The following is a 21,390-nucleotide window of genomic DNA, read 5'->3' on the forward strand; positions in this document are numbered from 1 at the left end:
GGGTACTTGCAGGTTCTTATGGCCTGGATTGGCCACTGTTGGAAACAGGATGCTGGGCTTGATGGACCCTTGGTCTGACCCAGTATGGCATTTTCTTATGTTCTTATGTTCTTAACAGTAAGGTGATAACTTTCAAATACTTTGACATTGGGGCAAGTACAGAGTCTGCAAGGTCTTTGTACCAATTTTCAAAAAGAAAGTCCATGCTTGCTTTCATTTTGAAACTGTCAGGGCACTTGGTGCTGACGAAGAACGACCCCCAGGGCAGGAGCAGACTGAAGTCAGGAACAGGGCTGGTCAGCATTGGGGTCTTCTGCCTGAAGCGTTTTTGGACGGGATTCTTTTATAGGGATCAAGATCTGAACGTCGTCTGCGTATAGGTAGTGAATTAGGTTTAGGTTTGTGAGCAGCTGGCAAAGGGGCAGTAGGTAGATATTGAAGAGGGTAGGGGATAGGGAAGAGCCTTGGGGAACGCCTAGAGTAGATTTGAAATTAGGGGATTCCTTATTATTGATTGTGACCTTAAAGCTTCTGTTATTGAGGAAGGAGCTGAACCATCTGAGGGTGTATCCAGATAATCCGATGTCCAAGAGGCGATTTAGAAGGATGTTATGGTTCACGGTGTCGAATGCCGCGGAGATGTCTAAGAGGACAAGTAGGAATGAATGCCCTTTATCTAGTCCCAAGAGGATGTGGTCTGACAGAGAGAGGAGGAGGGTTTCCGTACTGGATGACTTACAGAAGCCATACTGGGAAGGGTATAGGATTTTGTGTTCCTCAAGGAAGTCTGAAAGCTGTGTGTTCACCACTTTCTCTGTGAGTTTCGCAAGAAAAGGGAGGTTGGATATGGGTCGGAAGTTGGAGAGTTCTTTTGTGTCCAGGTTCGGTTTCTTCAAGAGGGGTTTAAGGGATGCTGTTTTTAGATCATCCGGGTATATTCCTTGGGCTAGGGAACAGTTGATGATGTCGGCCAGTGATCTGGATATAGTGTCAGGGATGAGGAGCAGAAGTTTAGTCGGGATGTGGTCCATCGGGTGGCTGGATGGTTTCAATTTCTTGAGTGTCGATTCAATCTCCAGTGGGGTGGTGGGTTCGAAGGAGTCTAGGGAGGCTCTGGAGGAAAATGTAGTGGTGAAGTTTGGGGCTGGTGGGGTTGTGTTGGTAGGGAGAAGCGCTAGAGTGTTTGCAATTTTATCCTGAAAGAAGAGTGCTAGTTCATTTGCTTTGGATAGAGCCTGATCGTCCGGAATGGTAGGAGCAGAAGGTTTAGTGAGTTGAGTTACATAGGAAAACAGGGCCCTGGCGTTGTATTGTATATCATGAATTCTGCTGGCATAATAATCTTTTTTTGCCTGTAAAAGAGAGCTCTTATAGAGATGCATGGTGCGTTTGTAGTCTGATAGTGTTGTGGTGTTGGGGTTCTTCCGCCAAGAGCCTTCCTTGTGTCTGAGGTTTTGCTTCATCAGTTTAAGTTCTGGAGAGAACCAAGGTTCTCTCCAGTAAAATGTGCAGCCAAGCCGCACATTTTACTTTCAGAAATTAGCACCTACCCAAAGGTAGGCGTTAATTTCTGCTGGCACCAGGAAAGTGCACAGAAAAGCAGTAAAATCTGCTTTTCTGTACACCCCCTGACTTATTATAATGGCGATATTAAGTCGGAGGTCCCAAAAGTTAAAAATAATTAAATAAAAAATGTTAAATTGGCCTGCAGCTCGCAGGTTGAAAACCGGATGCTCAATTTTGCCGGCATCCAGTTTCCGAACCCGTGGCTGTCAGCGGGTAAAATTGAGTGTTGGCTGTCAAACTCGCTGACAACCGCCGCTCCTGCCAAAAAAAGGCGCTAGGGACGCGCTAGTGTCTCTAGCGCCTCTTTTTACCGCGGGCCCTCATTTGCATGCGGGCCAATACTAAATCGCGTGCTCAGGAGAGTGGGCGCTCTCCCGCGACTTTTACTGTATCGGCCCCTAGGTAAGAACCAAATTTTCCCTTACTTTACTCCACCTCTGCCCCAGGATTTAAATTTTAAGCATTAAAAAATAGTGTATTAAACTTTCAGGGCTTTAATGTTTATACCTGTATTGATTAGTAATGCCTTCATTAGCTTTGGATTTGCATGCAAGTGCTCTCTGAACTCATATTTTTAGGTGCACATTTTTTGTGCATAAAATTCCTTTTGTGCATACAAATGTACATTAACGTGCACCCCTGCATAGTGCACCTTATTACATCAGCCTATTGGTTAGCTTTTCTGTGTTTGTATATTTAAAAGCATGGTGCTATCTAGGACGAAAATCTTGCTATATGTGATGGGGGAAGGGTTGCCAGCTAACCGGTATTGCAGAAGTCTTTACTGTCTGCTAGGTTCCCCCAATCTCTTGTTTTTGACTCTTAGCATTCTCGATTGTGCAGATGTAGTGTTAGACATGCATGTATCTTGGTGCATGTCTAACACAAATGTGGCATGTTTTCGTAAAGGCAGTGTTGTGTACATGACTCGGTGTTCGGCATGTATGTGTCTTGGTGTGTGTGTCTGGGTGTTGGGTGCACATGTGTATCTTTTAATTGCAATGTTGGGCGTGTCTGTGTCTGGCTGTGATGTTGGGCATGTGTGTTTCTGTGTGTGGCTGCAGTATTTGATTGGAGAGTGCCTGTCTGGCTGCAATGTTGAACACGTGCATATCTGTGTGTGGCTGCGGTACTGGGAACTCAGATCCCGTTCTTACATTTGTTCCAGTCTCATGGACCGGGAAGTGGCATTACTGGCTGAGATGGACAAAGTGAAACTGGAAGCCAGTAAGTATATTGTCTTCTTTTTTTAACATGTCTGTAAAAATGTTTCTGTTTAAATGTAGTAGTGATTATCCACTTGTAGAACCTAAACAGCCACTTAGAATACAGGTATCTCTCAGTCATATTGCAGCATTATTATTGTAAGCACAAAAATGGGATGTGGGTTATAGCACTTAATTAGAACACCAGGGCTATAGCCCCCACCCCTGTGTGCAGAGGTTGGTGTAAGCCCTCAGTCTCTAGAGGCAGAGACAGCTGTTCTCGTCAGGCGAGTCTCTCAACTTGCCCTGACTCTCCCAGTATATGCTCCTAGTCATAGCCAGCTCAGAGCAGAGATGACAGGTTTAAAGTTCGTCATTATCTGCAAATGGGAAAGATGAAAGGATTAGAATGTGTGTGTGGTTGGGGGGGGGGGGGTAGCTTTATGCCTTCCTGTGTATCAGAGGGCAGGGTTATACTTTGCATTTGCTATTCTGTGTTACCATTAGACATGGAATTTAGCCAGGGGGCAGTGGCAGAGCAAGGGAGAAATGCTCCTGAGGCTGAACAGAGGCAGCCAATCTGCACCTGGTGTATCTTTTTTTTTACTTTACTTTCCCTGGAAACACCTCAATGACATGAATGTAGTACCTTCATTTTCCAAAAGAAGACCTTTGTGCTTTGCTAATAGCACTGATGCAGGCTTCTGCCCCTCTCTGTCTTTTAGTGGAGATCCTGGACAGCCGCCAGAAGAAGGCAGAAGAACTGAAGCGGATGACAGATGTGGCTGTGAGAATGTCAGATGAACAACTCTCAGAGTTGCGAGCTGACATCAAGGTAACCCAGCTTCCTGTTGCTTTTGCCTCCCACCACTGTCCCCACTGTGTAGGTGCTTTGTATGCAGAGGTCATGACCCGCAGCACCTTTGGCAAGAGAAGCTGTTTCCTGCCCTTAAAGCGTTGGATGTTTGGGTCCATTTCTTTTGCTTCTTCCCAACCTGGAGAGAGAAATGTTGACACTGTCTACAGTCACCTTGTTGTCTCACCCCAGTGTTCCTTTTGCATCTGATTCTTTTTCCCTGCCACATGCAGCACTTTGTGAGTGAGCGGAAGTACGATGAAGAGCTGGGGCGGGCTGCTCGCTTCACAGGAGACACGGAGGTGCTGAAGAAGAACATTGACTCTTTTGGACAAGGTGAGAGACAGAAAGCTGAGCAGAAGATTGTGTGTGTCTGTGCACAGGAATGCTCATGCACCTCAGTCCTGCCTTGCAGCACCTCCTGCTGTTTCACTAGTGACCTGTACATTGGTTGAAGTAGTATATCCAGAACTGAAAGGCTGAGATGTTAACTTGTGCATCATGGATCACTGCCACACTTGCTGTTCCCACTCATAAGCTCGCTTGCTCTCTCCCTCTCATTCTCTTGTCCTCCTTCTCAGTTGTTTGTTTCTCACGCTCTTTCCATCATGCTCATCCCTATACATATAAAAGAGAGAGCTATCTCTGCAGTTCGTACCTGTTGTGTCTCTGTGTTTGTCCCAGCATCTGGTGTGAACATGTGGTGGAGGGCAGTTAGCACGTGTTAATTGCAGTTAGCGTGTTGGGTGTTCCCTCCAACACATGCACACACTGGGTTATCAGAGTAGACTTCGAATGTCGCAACTGGCAGGGCAGGAGCCTTTGAGCCTCTGAAGGCCTTGGCTTGCCCCTGGGTTGAAGAAGGGGGTGAGATATATTTTAATCACTCATGAGATGGGGGGTTCTGATTGGGGGGGGAGGCATGGTTATGTTGGTGGAGGGAGCCAATAGCAGCAATGTACCCTGTCATTTTGAATGGGCTTTTGTACTAGTTTTAGAAGAACCTTGTGAAGGGAGCAAGTTTCAAAGTGTCCACATTGGGACAAAGTCTGTGGGTACTTTGCATCTGCTTTCCAAGTAAAAATGCATGTGCACTTCACTTTGAAACTTGCTACAGGTACAAAGTACCAGCAGACATTAGCCACCTGCTTTTAATGGATGTACTGTCTGCATGAAAAATAACAGGCATAGAACTGAAAATGCAATCTCCTGCAACCTAAACCACCCCACCCCACCCAGGACTGCCTGTTCTCAGAGTAGTTAAAAGTATGCCCATTGAGGGAGGGGAATTTTCAGACGGCTGATTAGAATGGGTAAAAGCTTTGGAAATTGTCCTGCCCATGTTATCACTTCATGTGCGTCTGTCAGTTTTTCCCCACTCCTCAACACACCATACTCTACTGCTTTCAGGGAAAAATAGTTTTATAAGGGAGCAAAGCATATAACCACAAACAACTGAAAGGCATCAGCCGGATAAGTCTGCCCTACCCACCCCATCGATATTTGGTGGAAGCAACTTTGGCAGCAGTTATAGCTGCGGGTCTGTTGGGGTATAGCCTCTGCCAGCATTGCATACCTACATTTGTCAGTATTAGACCATTCTTCTTTACAGAACTGTTCAGGTTCCTTCGGGAGCGTTGATGGACAGTTATGCCACAGATTGTGTATTGGATTAAGGTCAGGGCTTTGTCTGGGCCATTCCAGGACATTTACTTTTTTATTCTTTAGCCACCCAAGTTCAGCTTTGGTTCTGTGCTTTGATTGTCATGCTGAAAGATGGACTTCTGACCCTGTTTGAGCTTTCTTGCAGAGAACAGCAGGTTTTCCTCAGTGACTTTTCTGTACTTTTCTCCATTTATTCTCCCTCCTGTCCTGACAAGGGCCCCAATCCCTGCCAATGGAAAAACATCCCCATTACATGATGCTGCTACTAACATGCTGGGTAATATGCTGTGTTGGTTTCCTTTCCTTCTGCAGTTTCTCATCCGAAGAACAGTTACTCCACCCGGTCACGCTGCAGCTCTACGACCAGCTCCAGTGAAACATGTACAAGCTCCAGGCCAGACTGTGCCTCTGCTGCCAGCCTTTCAGCAGCTAGCAAGAAACCCATAGCCATTGCCGCCACTGCCACCACCTTCAACACCACCACCACCACCTCCACCTCCTCCCACACCAGCAACCGTCCAAGCCAGACTCTCAGACCGGTAATCCCCTACTCATACATAATCGGCTATCTGAGCCAAATGGTCAGATCAGTACTAAGCCCCTTTCATGCAGGCAGTTGTCGGAATCAGATTCTCGGATTGATAGTGTACAGCACCGGGCGGTTGGGGATACCCCTATCTCTCACTCACAGCAATCCAAGCCTTGCTTTCAGATCAGTAATATTTATTTATTTGATTTATATTTCAGTTTTCAGGTACTTCAAAGTAGATTACATTCAGGTACTGTAGGTATTTCATATGCCTTCCTGCACCAGACCAATAATCCCACCCTTTCCCCAGACCGGTAGGAAGCAAAGTGCTTGGGCGCATGAAGATACCTTAGGCCAGGTCCTTTCAGCTTTATTTTTTGCTATAGATTGGGATTCTTGATATGTAGTTGACAAGCTAATCTAACTATAATAAAGAGGAATGTGGCACTGTGCCTGCATCATTGCTATGCAAATTTCCTACCCCTCCCTCTCTCCCTACACTCGCCAGCTCTGCCACTCTCTCTGTATGGAACTTGAGCCCAACCCAGAAGAGAAATATTGGTGGCAGTGAACAGCACAGTCTGCCCTTTCACCTCCCCTTGGACCCGCTCACCAGCTTCTGTCGGCCAAACAAGAAAAGGAGGAGAAGGATGACAGCTTTGCAGTTCATCTGGCACATCCTCCCTCCAACCCTGCTGGGACTGATCGGGGAAAGGAGGGATTGAGTGAACTGGGGATGGGGGTGGAAGTGAACCAGAGCAAGTGAAAGGGGGTTCATGGGGTAGGGGACAGGAGTGAATCAGGTGACTGAGGAGTTTGTGGAGGGGAGGGATAGTTAACTAGGTTGAGCGAGGGGTTTGGGAGGGAGGCGTAAACTTGGATGAGTGAGAGGTTTTTAGGGGGAATTGGGGTTGTGGGTGAGGGAAGGGGAACCAGAGTGTGTGAAAGGTTTGTGGGGAGGAGAAGGAAGAGAGTGAGGTGATCAAAAGGGGTTTTGGAAGTGGGCAATAAGGAAAAGGGGAGATGGAATAAGGGGCGTGATTCTACTACCACACATCTCAGTTATGCATTTCCTACATTTCACAGTATGTCCCTGTCCTCGGATGGGCTTTTACTACTCGTTCAGATATAATGTGCTTGGGAATTTTTATTTATCTACAGCAATATGCAGACTTAAAACCAGGTGAGACTTCCTGCGGAGCCCCCAGAGCCTCCTATCAGATGGCTACACACATCAGATTATGCTCAGTTGCAGAGCTTTGACATTTAAGGCACTTGTACTTGGCTCTGTCCATTGTGCTCTCTGTAATATTTTCATTACTCAGTCAGGCACAGCATTTCTCCCAGGGCAAGCAGGATGGTAGTCCTCACATATGGGTGACATCATCAGATGAGCCCTATCACGGAATACTTTTATCAAAATTTCTAGAACTTTGACTGGCACACTGAGCATGCCCAACGTGCCACTAACCCTATGGCCACATGGGGTCCCCCTTCAGTCTCTTTTTTTTTCCGCGCAGCAAGGTTGACTCATGTTTTAGGAGCTCTGTGAGAAATTTCTCACATTTTTCTTTAACCGGGGTCCCCCATCGCGCTCCGTTCCCTCCGACACGCGGTAAGTGCCTTTCCTGCAATTGCGGGTTTGTTCCTAGCGGCATTCCTTTCGGTGCCCAACGGTCACCGCTTGCCTGCCATTTTTTTTGACATGGCGATCGGTTTTAGAAAGTGCCCTGAGTGTCCGAGGATCATGTCCATAATGGACCCGCACAATGTATGTGTTTTGTGCTTGGGCTCCTCCATGACGTCTGTCGGTGCCCCAGTTGTGCACAAATGACCCCAAAGGCCGGCGCACTCGACTGGACAAGATGGAGCATCTGTTCGGGCCAAAACGTTCTGCCCCATCGACTCCAGTTCAAGTTGCACCGGCCAGAGGAGGTCCATCGACATCTGAAACGCCGCACCAGGAACATCGGGGAGCTGGTGACCGTCCATCACCGACCCCCCTCTAAAACATCGGCGTCATCATCCTTGGTGCTTGTAGAAGGACCGGACCAAGCACCAAGGGAAACATCGTCACCAGCACAGACATGCGTCCCCGCTCGGTGCCGGCACAGACACCACAGTGGCATCAACTTCCATCAAGCCGCCTGCGAAGAGGGCCCGAGGAGAGGAGCCCCCATCCTCTAGACCCGGGACCCCAAGGCGTTCCCCACCGACATCGGTGCTGGGTACTGAGCCTCCACAAATCCCTGTGGATGCTCCAGTAACGCCTAGCCTGCTTCCTACCCCAGGCGCAGTGTTATCCACACCAGCCTTCAGGGAGGAGTTGGACAAACTAGTCCAACAGGTAGTGCTGACTGCCCTTTGGGGCTTCCAGTCACCACCAGCACCGGCCCCCATACCGGCTCCGGAACCAGCAACCTAGACATGCTCATCGGTGCCCTGCCGAATGAACCCTTGCCATCAGATACGCTGGCACTGAGTCGCCCATCGAAACCTCTGCAGGTACCAATCCCCATACTGGATTCCTCGGAGGATGAGGAGGCGACTCCTGGCCTGATGCCGGAACCCATTCCAGGGCCATCGGGGCTATCGTTGCCTAAGCGCACCTCTTCCGCCTCGGTGCCATCGATGCCTTCTCGCCCTCTTGGCTTTGGTACTCTTCCTCCCTCAGGAAGTCCACCGGGAGAAGGAGAACCTCCCTATGATCCATGGGAGGATGCATCCTCGGACCATTCCTCTCAAGCTTCCAAGGAGCTGCTCTCAGAGCCTTCACCCCCAGAGGAAAGACGTCGTTCTCCGGAAGACCTCTACTTTGCCAGCTTTGTCAAGGAAATGTCTGAAACCATCCCATTTCCATTAGTGACAGAGGAGGACGCTCGTTACAAAATGTTGGAAGTCTTACAATTTATAGACGCTCCAAAGGAGATAATGGCAATACTAGTCCATGAAGTTCTTCTGGACCTTTTGCACCGCCTGTGGGATCATCCGGGTGCCAGTAAACAGGAAAACTGATGCTACGTACCTGGTTCAGCAAGCCCCAGGATTTCAAAAAAAGCCAATTGCCACATCATTCTGTGGTGGTAGAATCAGCCCAAAAGAAGGCTAAAAGATCCCGCCCACACTCCTCTGCTCCTCCTGGTAAGGAGCAAAAGGCTTTGGACATATTGTTGCTCAGAGTCTTTCAAGGGTCATTGTTAATAGCACGAATAGCTGCGTATCAATTATATATGACCCAATATAACAGAAATCTCTGGAAACGGGGGGACTCTGGAGGAATGAGGAGAGTCCGGACTGCCCAGCATTGAACCATCTACCCCTTTGGGGAATAATTGCTGTGCAGGACTGTTTCGCTGAACCACCAGCTGGAGCTGGTTATTCCACTGTGTGAGCGGAGCCGAGTGACGTCATCTGCAGCCGACTGCCGCTTTAAAATCCGCGGCAGTGCGGCGTGCTGCCTAAGCCACGTGTGCCAAAGGGGCATGCGGCTTTGTCAGGTATTGTTATAATTCCTGAGATTTTGTTATAAGTTTATGATAGGTATTGGTTAAATGCTGGGATAGAGCAATTGTAAGTGAAATCTCTGTGTCTTCTCTTTCTCCCCAAATATGGGAAGGAAGAGAAAAGCAAAGATTGTCATCCTCTCCAATTGCAGTTAGAGGCCCTATGGACAATCATGTCTTTAGGCAGATTGAAGCACCTAGTGAGGACAGTGAGGGAGTACTACTTTCAGTCTCCCTGAGTCCTGGCGCAGGACCGTCTTTACCTCCTCAACCATCAGTAACTCCCCCATTTGATGTTGAAAAAGTACTGGTTTTAGAAACTGGGGAGAAAGGGGAATTGGTGAAATCCAAGGTAGTCTTTTAACAACTGACCAGGTATTAACATCAGGCAGGGATGACACACATAGGGAAATATACAGGCTTAATCAACAGCCTGTAGAAAGCCCTAATAGTGTGACTCTCATAGATCTATGGAGGATGATTTCTAAATTAGACTCAAACGTTTCGCAAACAAATGCATCTTTCCCTGTACGTACCAGGATCAGTCCAGACTCCTGGGTTTTGCCCCCCCTCTAGCAGATGGAGACAGAAGTTTATAAACAAAAAACTCCGCCTACATATAGGCTGGTGCCACCTACAGTCTGGCAGTATTCTTCTGTCTCCTAGCAGGTGGAGAGGGTGCAAAATCCTACAGTCTGTTGAGGGCCTAGTTTATTAGGTGTTGTAAAAAAAAAAAAAAAAAGAAGGACTTTTGTGGTAGGACGGTAGGTGTTTTTCTTTGTTTGTGCTCTGGGAAGGGACCGCAGAGGCTTGCCTGCTGGTCCCAATCCCCGCCTCCCAGGGGAAGGTAGGGTCCTGAGGGGACCGTTCCTCCTGGTAGAGGCCGCCGAGGAGTGGGGGAGCCCCACGTACCGGCTTGACAGGGCTGGGGGTGATACCGGGGGTCCCGGCTCACTCCCCCCAGCCGGATCCGGACCCGAGGTAAGCAGCATATAAAAAAAAAAAAAAAAAAAAACTTTTGTTTGGCTGTGTGTGTGTGTGTGTGGTGTGCTTGTACCTCGCGGCTGGGGGCTCGGCGATCCGGGAAGGAAAATTTTGTCTTACTTGCTTCTTTTCTCCGATCTCCGCGGCGTTTTTGCACATGCCTCGGCAGGCTTCGTGTCGGGCCTACGGGTCCGCGGCAGGGCGGCTGTCGCGCGACAGTCTTTGTTCCGCGTGCGTGGGCGGCGGAGAAGGAGGGTCGGCGGTGCCTTCGGCGTCTCGGCGGGGTAGGCAGGACCGCGAGGTAGCAGCGTTCCCGGAGCGGACGGCTGCGAGTTCGTCAGGGACGGCGGCCATTTTGCCAGTGTTTTCGGCGGGAACGGCGGCCATTTTCTCAGCGCGGGCAGCACAAGTTAGCGCGGGCCGGCAGACCAGCGCACAGGTGCGGGACCCGCCGCGTTTGTCCCCCCAGAGGGTGTCTGGAAGCGAAGAAGGGCCGTTAGGGTCCAGGTCTCCTGGTGATGATTCCCCCGAGGATGGGGAAGAGGAGGAGGGGTCATCGGACTCCTCATTTAACTCGCGGTTCGTTTTACTTATGCATAAGGCGTTTAAAGCATGCCGCCTGGCTCGGAAGAGAGGTCCGGGGGTCCCCGCTTCTGAGAGCGGAGCGCCAGCGGTCAAGGCCCCAAAATCCAGCACGGGGGGAGGGGGGCTGTCTAGGCCCCGGCCCAGGCCAAGGCCTCTTCGTTCCAGGGGGGCGGAGGGGCCTTCGCTTTCCTCGTCGGAGGCGCTGGCGGATCCGGAGGAGGATCTGGACTGTCCATCCCAGCCCCCGAGGGGGGTGGAGGGGGATGAAGAGCCGGAGCCTAAGGATGCAGGGACACTGCACGCTACGGATGGGGACGATCCGAAGGTAGTTCGGTTGTTCCATAGGGATGAGCTAGGGCCCCTCATCCCGGAAATCCTGGGGGAATTGGGAATCCCACTTCCCCAGGTAGAATCTCGTCTGGGTCAGACGGATCCGGTCGTCTTGGGCCTCAGGGGTCCCTCGTCGGCTTTTCCACTACATTTCTCGGCATCGGATTTGATGTTAAAGGAGTGGGATACTCCGGATTTAGGACTCAAGGTAGCTAAAGCTATGGATAAGTTATATCCACTGCTGGAGGACGTGTTGGAGCTTTTGCGCCTGCCAAAACTTGATTCGGCGGTGGCGGCGGTTACCAAAAAGACCACCATCCCGGTAACGGGAGGTACGGCTCTCAAAGATATACAGGATAGGAATTTAGAGGTTCAACTGAAGCGTATTTTTGAGGTCTCGGCGTTGGGAATCCGGGCCGCGGTTTGTAGTAATTTTTCGTTGCGAGCCGGTTTACGCTGGGCACAGCAGCTGTTGGCGAATGAGTCTCTATCGACGGATGAGGCGAGACAGGCGAGTCGATTGGAGGCGGTCATCGCGTATAGTGCGGATGCCTTTTATGATCTCCTGCGCACTTCGGCACGGACCATGGTCTCGGCGGTAGCGGCGCGGCGACTGTTGTGGCTTCGCCATTGGGCGGCGGATGGTACCTCCAAGGCTAGGTTAGGCTCCCTTCCCTTTAAGGGGAAGTTGCTCTTTGGTAAGGAGTTGGAGGATATCCTGGAATCCTTGGGGGAGAATAAAGCGCACCGTTTACCGGAGGATAGATACCGTTTCCGGGGTGCTCCAGCCGCTCGGCCGCGGTTTCGTGGGGGCCGTAGAACTCGTGCAGCGCGAGGATCGAACTCTTCGTTCCGTCACGGTGCGGCCCGCCAACAATCGTACTCGCAGTCCTTTCGTGGGCGTCGATTCGGCCGTCTGGGGGCCAGTCCGGCTGTGCAGGGCAGTAAGCCAGCACAATGAAGTGAGGCCGGTCCGTTCCTCGGTTCCCCCGGTTGGAGGCAGGTTAAGCCGGTTTTACGAGGAATGGACCAAGATTACGTCGGATCAGTGGGTCCTAGAGGTGATAAAACACGGCTACGCGTTAGATTTTTCGCGCCGTCCGGCTCCAAGTTTTCTGGTGTCCCCTTGCGGGTTTTCAGAAAAGCGCCAGGCGGTGCGGGAGACTCTGGCGCGCTTGCACGACCTCGGGGCCGTCGTTCCGGTGCCGACCGGCGAACTCCGACAGGGCCGGTATTCCATTTATTTCGTGGTACCCAAGAAGGGGACGTTTCGTCCCATTCTCGACTTGAAGAGTGTCAACAAGTGCCTAAGGGTTCCGCGTTTTCGAATGGAAACTTTGCGGTCCGTGATCGCGTCGGTCAGAAAAGGAGAGTTTATGGCCTCTCTGGACCTCACAGAGGCGTACCTGCACATTGGGATTCGACGGGAGCACCAACGGTTTCTCCGTTTTGCAGTACTGGGGCAACATTACCAGTTTCAAGCGTTGCCATTTGGCCTCGCAACTGCCCCGCGCACGTTCACCAAGATTATGGTGGTGGTGGCGGCGAGACTCCGCCAGGAGGGGCTGTTGGTGCATCCATACTTGGACGATTGGCTGATTCGGGCCAAGTCAAGGACTCTTTGTCAGCTGGCGATTCAGCTGGTGCTTCACCTGTTACGCTCCCTGGGCTGGGTGGTCAACCTGGCCAAGAGTCATCTGGTGCCGTCGCAATCCCTGGAGTATTTGGGGGCGGTGTTCAACACGTGTCAAGGCACAGTGGCCCTAACGCAAGAGCGTATCCTCAAACTACAGGGGCAAATTCGCAGGTTGTTGCGCAAACCGGTCCCAGTGGTCTGGGACTATCTGCAGGTCTTGGGCTCTATGAATTCCACGCTAGAGTTAGTTCCATGGGCGTTTGCGCATATGCGTCCCTTGCAGTCCGCGTTGCTCTCCCGCTGGAGCCCGGTCTCGGAGGAATTTTTCCTCAGCCTGCCATTGACCCAGGACGCCAGAGACAGCTTGCCGTGGTGGCTCTGCCAGGAAAACTTGAGTCGCGGGGTTTCGTTGGAAACTCCGTCGTGGACGGTGGTTACCACGGATGCCAGTCTGCTCGGTTGGGGAGCAGTCTGTCTCGGTCAAGCGGTTCAGGGAACATGGTCGGCTCGGGAGGCGTCGTGGTCCATCAATCGGTTGGAAACTCGAGCGGTGCGATTAGCTCTGGTGAGGTTCCTCCCGCTACTCCGCGGGCGTTCGGTCAGGATTCTGTCGGACAATGCGACCACGGTGGCTTATATCAATCGGCAGGGGGGAACCCGGAGTCAGCCGGTAGCGGCAGAAGCTCGGTCGTTGATGATATGGGCGGAGGCCCATTTGAGCAGTATCGCGGCTTCCCACATAGCCGGGGTGGAAAACGTCCAGGCGGATTTTCTCAGTCGGCATTGGTTAGATCCCGGGGAATGGGAGCTCGCGGAGGACGCCTTCAGGCTCATTTGCGATCGGTGGGGCACACCGGCGGTAGACCTGATGGCCACGTTCCGCAATGCAAAGGCTCCTCGATTCTTCTCTCGTCGACGGGAGACGTTGGCGGAAGGAGTGGATGCACTGGTAGTTCAGTGGCCGAGGGATGTGTTGCTCTACGTGTTTCCTCCGTGGCCGCTTATCGGACGGGTGCTGCATCGCATAGAGCAGCACCCGGCGGAGGTGATCGTGGTAGCTCCAGAATGGCCAAGGAGGCCCTGGTTCGCGGATCTGGTGAATCTGGCGGTCGAGGGGCCACTTCGGTTTCCATTTCTGCCGGATCTCCTACATCAGGGGCCCGTTTGTTTCGACCTGGTGCATCGCTTTTGTCTAGCGGCATGGCTTTTGAGAGGCAGCGGTTGAGCTCTAAAGGGTACGCGGCTTCCGTGGTATCCACGCTGTTGCAGTCCCGAAAGAAATCTACGTCTCTGGCGTACGTGCGCGTGTGGCGACTGTTTGAGACTTGGTGTGTGCATCGCGGCACAGCACCTACCCGGGCGACTATTCCAGATATTCTGCTGTTTCTCCAGGATGGGTTGGCTAAGGGCCTGTCCTGTAGTTCTTTGCGGGTGCAAGTGGCAGCGCTAGGATCTTTGCGGGGGCGGGTGCACGGAGTTTCGGTAGCGCAGCATCCGGATGTGGTGCGTTTCCTTCGGGGGGCTAAACAGTTACGCCCTCCGTTTCGTCCTCCGTGTCCGTCTTGGAATTTGAATGTGGTTCTTAAGGCGCTGTGTAAGGCACCGTTTGAGCCTCTGCGGCACGTCACTCTTAAGGACTTGACGCTCAAGGTAGTATTTTTGGTGGCCATGGCATCGGCGAGGCGGATTTCTGAGCTGCAGGCTCTGTCTTGTCGGGAACCTTTTCTGAGGATTTCGGATTCAGGAGTCTCCTTGCGTACTGTGCCGTCTTTTTTACCAAAGGTGGTCTCGTCCTTTCACGTCAATCAGACGGTGGAGTTGCCATCGTTTGGTCAGGTGCAGTCTTCGGATCCCTTGGCTAGGGACCTGCGGAAGCTGGATGTTCGGCGCGTCTTGTTGCACTATTTGGAGATCACTACTGTGTTCAGAGTCTCCGATCATCTGTTCGTCCTCTATGGTGGTCCCAGGCGAGGTAAAGCGGCCTCCAAGACTACAATTGCTCGTTGGTTGAAGGAAACCATTCGCTCCGCATATTTGTTGGCGGGGAGACCATTACCGGTGGGGCTGAAAGCCCGCTCTACTCGCGCCCAGGCTGCATCCTGGGCGGAATGCCAACATATTCCTACAGAGGAGATCTGTAGGGCGGCCACTTGGAAGTCAGTCCATACTTTTGCCCGGCACTATCGTTTGGATGTGAAGGCGCCAGAGTCGTCGGGGTTTGGAGAAGGGGTGCTTAGAGCAGGCTTCTCCGGCTCCCACCCTCAGTAAGGTAAGCTCTGGTACATCCCAGGAGTCTGGACTGATCCTGGTACGTACAGGGAAAAGAAAATTAGGTTCTTACCTTTTGCTAATTTTCGTTCCTGTAGTACCGAGGATCAGTCCAGAGTCCCGCCCAGTATTGCGGTTGCGGTTGTCTGCCGGAAGAGGATGTGTGGTCTGTGTGCTGTTTCTGGAATATGTTTTTTGTTTGTTGGTTGCCTCGAGTTCGGTACCCAGTTGGGTGGAGTTAAGCTTCAGTTTGGCTTAGTTTGGAGGTAATCTTCAGTGTTCTTTGGGTTATTTGTTGCGGGTTATCCTGCTACTTTGACATTCAGTAATACTGCCAGACTGTAGGTGGCACCAGCCTATATGTAGGTGGAGTTTTTTGTTTATAAACTTCTGTCTCCATCTGCTAGAGGGGGGGCAAAACCCAGGAGTCTGGACTGATCCTCGGTACTACAGGAATGAAAATTAGCAAAAGGTAAGAACCTAATTTTCTTTTATCTTCTATTGTGAATTCTAACAAAATAATGATTGAAGAACAGGCCAAAAAGATCAATAGTTTAGAAAATTATTTGTGTGCTTTATCAGCTAAAGTTCAATTGTTATAGGATACTGAAACAATTCACATTAGGGATAGTTTGGCTATTCATAAGGAAATGGAAAATGTAGAAAATTTGTTTAAAATAAAAAAATTTGCGGTTGGTAAATTTCCCAAGGACAAGGCTACTCTCACCTTTAGAGATGTTTAAAACATATCTAAGGGAAATACCATTATATAAGGATGAGAATATGCCAGAGATATCAAAGATCTTCTATTTACCTAATAAAACGGGTAATATAGTTAACTCAAAATGGTGATTTGATAGATTCTGCTACTCTAGGTGTATCAACATTTTTAGAGGAATCAGTTGATATTATCCATAAAAGGTCAATGCTTTTTGTAACTTTTGTTCGAGAAATGGATAAAGATATGACCTTTAAGGCTTTTTTCAGGAATAAAGATTTAGCATTTTGTGGTCAGAGAATACAAGTTTTTCCTGATGTCTCCAGGCCCACTCAGGCTAGAAGGAGGCATTTCCTTTCCCTAAAAGGTAAATTAATAGCCCTAGAGGCTAATTTATTTTTCTCTGTACATACCCGGATCAGTCCAGACCTTGGGTTGAGCCTCCTGTCCAGCAGATGGAGACAGACCAAAACTGAAAAGATAGCCTATATGAAGACAGAGCCTACCCTGCATACTTTCTGTATTTGTCTGTCTCCAGCAGATGCAGGCAGCTCAACTTCCAGTTCCCTTACTTCATTACTTTACCTTTGCCCTGCAGGGTTATTTTCTCTCAGTTTTCAAGCTTAAGCAAGTATTATTCTTATTTGATTTAATTAAAAAAAAACAAAAAACTTTGAAGCAGCTCTGTCCTTTAAGGAGACAGCGCTGTTTTCTCGCTCTTGGGGAGGCCTAAAGGGGCTTGCCCCTTGAGTTTTCTCAGTCTAGGCTCCCTTCCCGGTGACCCGTCTATCAGGGCGAAACTGGTAGTCCAGTCACTCCCCCTAAGTAACTGCCATGAGCATGTTATTCCCCGGCAGCCATTACAGGGAAGTTCATTCCCCCATCTGAAAAAAGTTTAAAAACAAAACAGAAATAGAGGTTACAAGCTTCATTTTTTATCTCAAATCGGACAGCAGTTTGCTGCAGCAGAGGAAGTAGAGAAGGGAGCGGGCAGGGTTCATTCGCCTGCACACGCTCCTCTCCCCGGCACTAATCAGCTGTTTTTTCTCTCTGCTCGCGGGCTGCCCCTGTCAATCATGCCGCGATCACACTGTTTAGCCTGCGGGGAGCCTGTTTGCGGCTTTCCCGCTAAGGGCTCTGCTAGGGCTGCTTCCCGGGTGAGGAGGGTCCCTCCGAACCACCTACTCAAGGACCTGGGGGCGTTCTTCGCGCCGCATGGCCAGGCTGTTCCTGCCGTGGCAGACTGCGGGAATGGCAGCCATTTTGAGTTTTTCTACAGCTCCTAATTCAGAGTTGCTGGGGGCAGGGGAATCGGATTTTCAGGGTTCCCCCCCCCCCCCCCCCCCGGGAAACACTGAAAGAGATTTTCTTCAGAATTTTGTGCTGCTGATGCACAAATCATACTTCACTAGCTTACAGGAGGAGCAGAACCCTCCCCCACTTCCACCGCCCGCCAAAATAAAAAAAATCCCACGGCTGCCCACTCCAACCGCTCCCGTGGCACCGGATCCTTAGGGCTCCGTTCAGGATTGGGTTGATTCCGGGGGTGCCCCCCCCCCCCCCTCCGGATCCGCCTCATCCACCCGCTACTCCGGACCAGGCCCAGATGCGGATTTGTCTTTGCCGGGCTCACCTCTCGAAGCGGATGACCCCGTTTGTTTCATAGGGAAGAGCTGGAGCCTCTTATCCCTTCATTCTAGAGGAACTGGGGATTGAAGTCCCACCAGCTGATGCGGTTATGGCCGCAATGCCAGCTTATATGGACCCGGTCCTGGCAGGGCTCAGGGCGTCTCCATGCATTGTTTCGTTCCATCCCATGCATAAGCTACTGCTTCGAGAATGGGAAGCTCCCGAGTTGGGGCTACATGTGGGTGGGGCTATGGACATGCTCTACCCTCTTCCCGAGGATTGCCTGGAGCTGCTGAAAATTCCCGAGGTGGACTCTTCCGTTTCAGCGGTCACCAAGCACACTACTATCCCAGTGGTGGGCGCCACCACTCTGAAGGATGTCTAGGACCACAAGCTTGACTCTTATCTCAAGCGTATCTGCGAAATCTTGGCCTTGGGAGTCCGGGTGACGATCTGCAGCAGTCTCATGCAGTGGGTAAGCCTTAGATGGGTTCAACAATTGCTCAGCACACAGAGGCGGAGCAGGCTGAACGGCTGGAGGGTACAGTGCCGTATGGAGAGGATTCTCTTTATGATTTACTCCATGTACAGGGCAAGGCAATGGTCTCTGCAGTGTTGGCCAGACACCTCCTCTGGTTGCGCCATTGGGCGACGGACTCCTCTCCTGAATCCCAGCTGGGCCCGCTTCTTTTCAAAGGTAAGTTGCTTTTTGGCGAGGACCTAGAGCAGCTTATTAAATCCCGGGGTGCAATCAAGGTTCATAAGCTGCCAGAGGGCCGCCCTACGCAGCCTAGGTCTTTTTCCCTACGCGTTCCCGTTTCAGAGGGCAACGGAGGGTTTTTTTTTTTTGGTTTTTTTTTATAATTTATACTTTATTAATTTCCGATTCACATTCAAGTAATATCATATTATCCATACAATCAAATAAGGCAATTAAAGTGTACTAACATAATAATAAATCAAAATCATAAATACATAATAATCCAATTTTAGCACCTTTATCAAATAAAGGGAGCGGTCTAAACATAACCTTTCTGTAAATTTTCAAGAGAAGGAGGATCTAATTTCTATTATTCAATACCCACATTTGTTGTTAATGCTACTTGATTAGACTTCTCTAATTCTTTATCCCTTAAAAAATTTTCCATATGAGAAGGAATAGTGAAAATAAACTTATTTCCCTGATAATTCACAAAACATTGGCAGGGGAACCTTAAAAAAAAGGTTGCTCCTAATTCCAATGTTTTGTCTTTCATTTTAAGAAATTGCTTTCTGCGACTCTGCATAGTTTTAGATACATCGGGGAAAGTATATACTTTCTGTCCACAAAATAAAAATTCACGGTTTTTTAAGGCTTTCTCAAATATAGACTCTTTATCCCTTTCTTGGACAAAAGACACAAACAATGTTGTTCGCTTATTTATTACATCCAGGGAATCCTCCAGAAATGTTGATATCCCTGGGGATGGAATATCATTCATTCCTCCAGGTCCATCAACAAATCTTAAGGGAAAATAATAAATTTTTGAAACAGGAGGGATTTCCTCATCCTTATAAGCTAGTATCTCCTTTAAATATTTAGTAAACATCTCCTGTGGTGCCATTAATCTCGTGTAAGGAAAGTTAACAAAACGCAAATTCTTAATTCGAAATAAATTTTCTATATCATTATGCAAGATCACATTATCTGACACACGTATACTTTCAATACTTTGAATATTCTGAACATCCGTTGTTAATCTATTCACTCTAGTTTCTATATCTACCATTTTCTTCCCCTGTTCAACTATCATTGTTTTATTACTATTCGCCATCAATGAAAGGGAAGAGTTCATCTGGGTAACATTAGTATCTAATTTAACTAGCATCCTCCACAAGTCCCCCATCGTCACTTTGGATGCATCCAATCCAACTGATTGTATGCTCTCTTGAGATGGAGTTGTTATACAATCTCACCTTCCAGATGTATAGAAGCCAAAGGATGTAGAGGCTTGGGCCCTACCATTTCCGGTAGTACCTCCTCTCTACTTAAGTCTGCAGACTCACTTCCAATGGTATTATCCACGGTTGCTGCTCCTGGGGGCTGCGTTGGTGTGGGTCTCGTGCCTGGACTTAACGAGGCTTCAAAAAAATCTCTGTTACTGTCCATTTGTGGCATATTTAGCCTGTTCAGATGGGCGTCCATCGGACCGGTTATCGGAATGGTCGGGGAGGATGTATAGGCCTTGGCCTTCCTTTTGCGCCCCATAAATCAACAACAAAATTCGAGGCAAACAGGCAGCAAAGGCGGTCTAAGCCGTGCGCGCCCCTTTGGCGCACGCGGCTTAGGCGACAAGACGCAGTCTCGCGGGGTTTGAGGCCCCGGGTCAGGCAGTGATGTCACGCGGTCACCAGCTGGGTAGGTTGCAATTACCGCCGCCTGCAGAGCTCAGGGATCCTCCGCTCTCTCCCTCCTTCCGCTCCCGGGCAACGGAGGTTTAATAACAGGGCGCGGGGTTCCTAACTCCTCCCGGTCCCAGGCCTGGTCTCATTCCTTCGTGGCCACTGTGCCTTCCGGGATGGTAGCTCACAGGGTTCCACAGCAAAGCCCGCTTCCCAATGAGATCCAGCTGCCCCATTCCTCCATTCCAGTCTTCGGTGGTCATCTCTCCTGTTTTCTGGAGGAATGGGTCAAACTCATGTCAGACCAGGGGGTCCTCGAGGTGATCGAGAAAGGTTACGCTTTAGAGTTTGCTCGAGATCTGCCGGACCTGTTTAGGGTCTCCCCTTGTGGTCCCAGAAAGCGGGCGGCTGTCTGCCAGACTCTTGCCAGACTCCAGATTCTGGGAGTCATAGTCCCAGTTCCAGGGGAGGAGCAAGGCGTCAGCCAGTATTCCATCTACTTCGTCGTGCCAGAAGGGACGGTTCCTTCCGTCCCATCTTGGATCTCAAGAGAGTCAATCGGACCCTCAGGGTGCCCCATTTCCGAATGGAAACCCTGAGGGTGGCGATAGCGACAGTTCGTCCAGGTGAATACCTGGTCTCCCTCGACGTGACGGAAGCCTATCTCCAGGTGGTGACGGCAGCACTTCGCCGAGGAGGGATCCTAGTCCATCCTCACCTAGACGACTGCTTGTGTGGGCCAAGTCGGCAAACCTCTGCAGAATCGCAGTCAATCAGGTTCTTGCTTTCCTCACCTCACTCAGGTGGATAGTCAATTTCTCCAAGGGCCTTCAGTCCTCCCAGGTTCTGACTTTTTGGGAGCGCGCTTCAATACCCGGGTCGGCAAGGTGTTTCTCCCGGTCACTCGGTCTGGATCAAGTGCTCAAACGTCTCTTGCTCCCACTTCCCACGACACGGGGACTACCTTTAGGTACTGGAGATCATGGCTTCCACTATCGATCTGGTCCCCTGGAGTTTTGCTCCTATGCGTCCATTACAGAAAGCTTTGCTATCCCGCTGGAAGCCGGTGTCAGAACAGTTTCAGGATTTCACAGACACCCTACCTCAACAACAGCAAGAGACCTTAACCTCCATTCTACAGAAAAGATTGGCGGCAGGTAAGCACGAGGTGAGAGCTGCTTATGACTCTTGAAATAGCATCTAGAGTCTCAGTAGCAGGCTGGGCCTGGCTCAAAGCCTCAGACCTACGTCCCGCGGTACAGGATAAACTAGCTGATCTCCCATGTACAGAGGAAAACCTGTTTGGGGATAAAATTCAAGACACAGTGGCCCAGTTGAAGGACCATCATGAAACCCTTCGTCAACTGTCACCTCAGGGGCACCCTCCGTAGCCCGCAGGGGCACAGGAAGAGACACCAGAAAGCAATTTTATAGACCACACAGGTATTATCCTCTTGCGTCTCGGGCTCGTCCAGCTCGAGCCCTTCGGAGAGGACAAGCACGTCAAACAAGGATCCCTAGGACGCAACCAGCC

General features: G+C 50.2%; 1 protein-coding gene across 2 annotated transcripts in view; it reads left to right on the forward strand.

Moving 5' to 3' along the window:
- Window positions 1-21,390, forward strand: part of SPATS2 (spermatogenesis associated serine rich 2) — a 114,546-nt gene that overhangs the window by 84,189 nt on the left and 8,967 nt on the right. For both annotated transcript variants that reach the window (XM_029594678.1, XM_029594679.1), the window contains 4 exons: window positions 2,735-2,793; window positions 3,497-3,606; window positions 3,861-3,963; window positions 5,605-5,831. In XM_029594678.1, the coding sequence (XP_029450538.1) occupies window positions 2,735-2,793; window positions 3,497-3,606; window positions 3,861-3,963; window positions 5,605-5,831 (499 nt within the window). The remainder of the gene's footprint in view (window positions 1-2,734; window positions 2,794-3,496; window positions 3,607-3,860; window positions 3,964-5,604; window positions 5,832-21,390) is intronic.

This window comes from Rhinatrema bivittatum, chromosome 3 (assembly GCF_901001135.1).
Source record: "Rhinatrema bivittatum chromosome 3, aRhiBiv1.1, whole genome shotgun sequence".
Classification (NCBI taxonomy): domain Eukaryota; kingdom Metazoa; phylum Chordata; class Amphibia; order Gymnophiona; family Rhinatrematidae; genus Rhinatrema; species Rhinatrema bivittatum.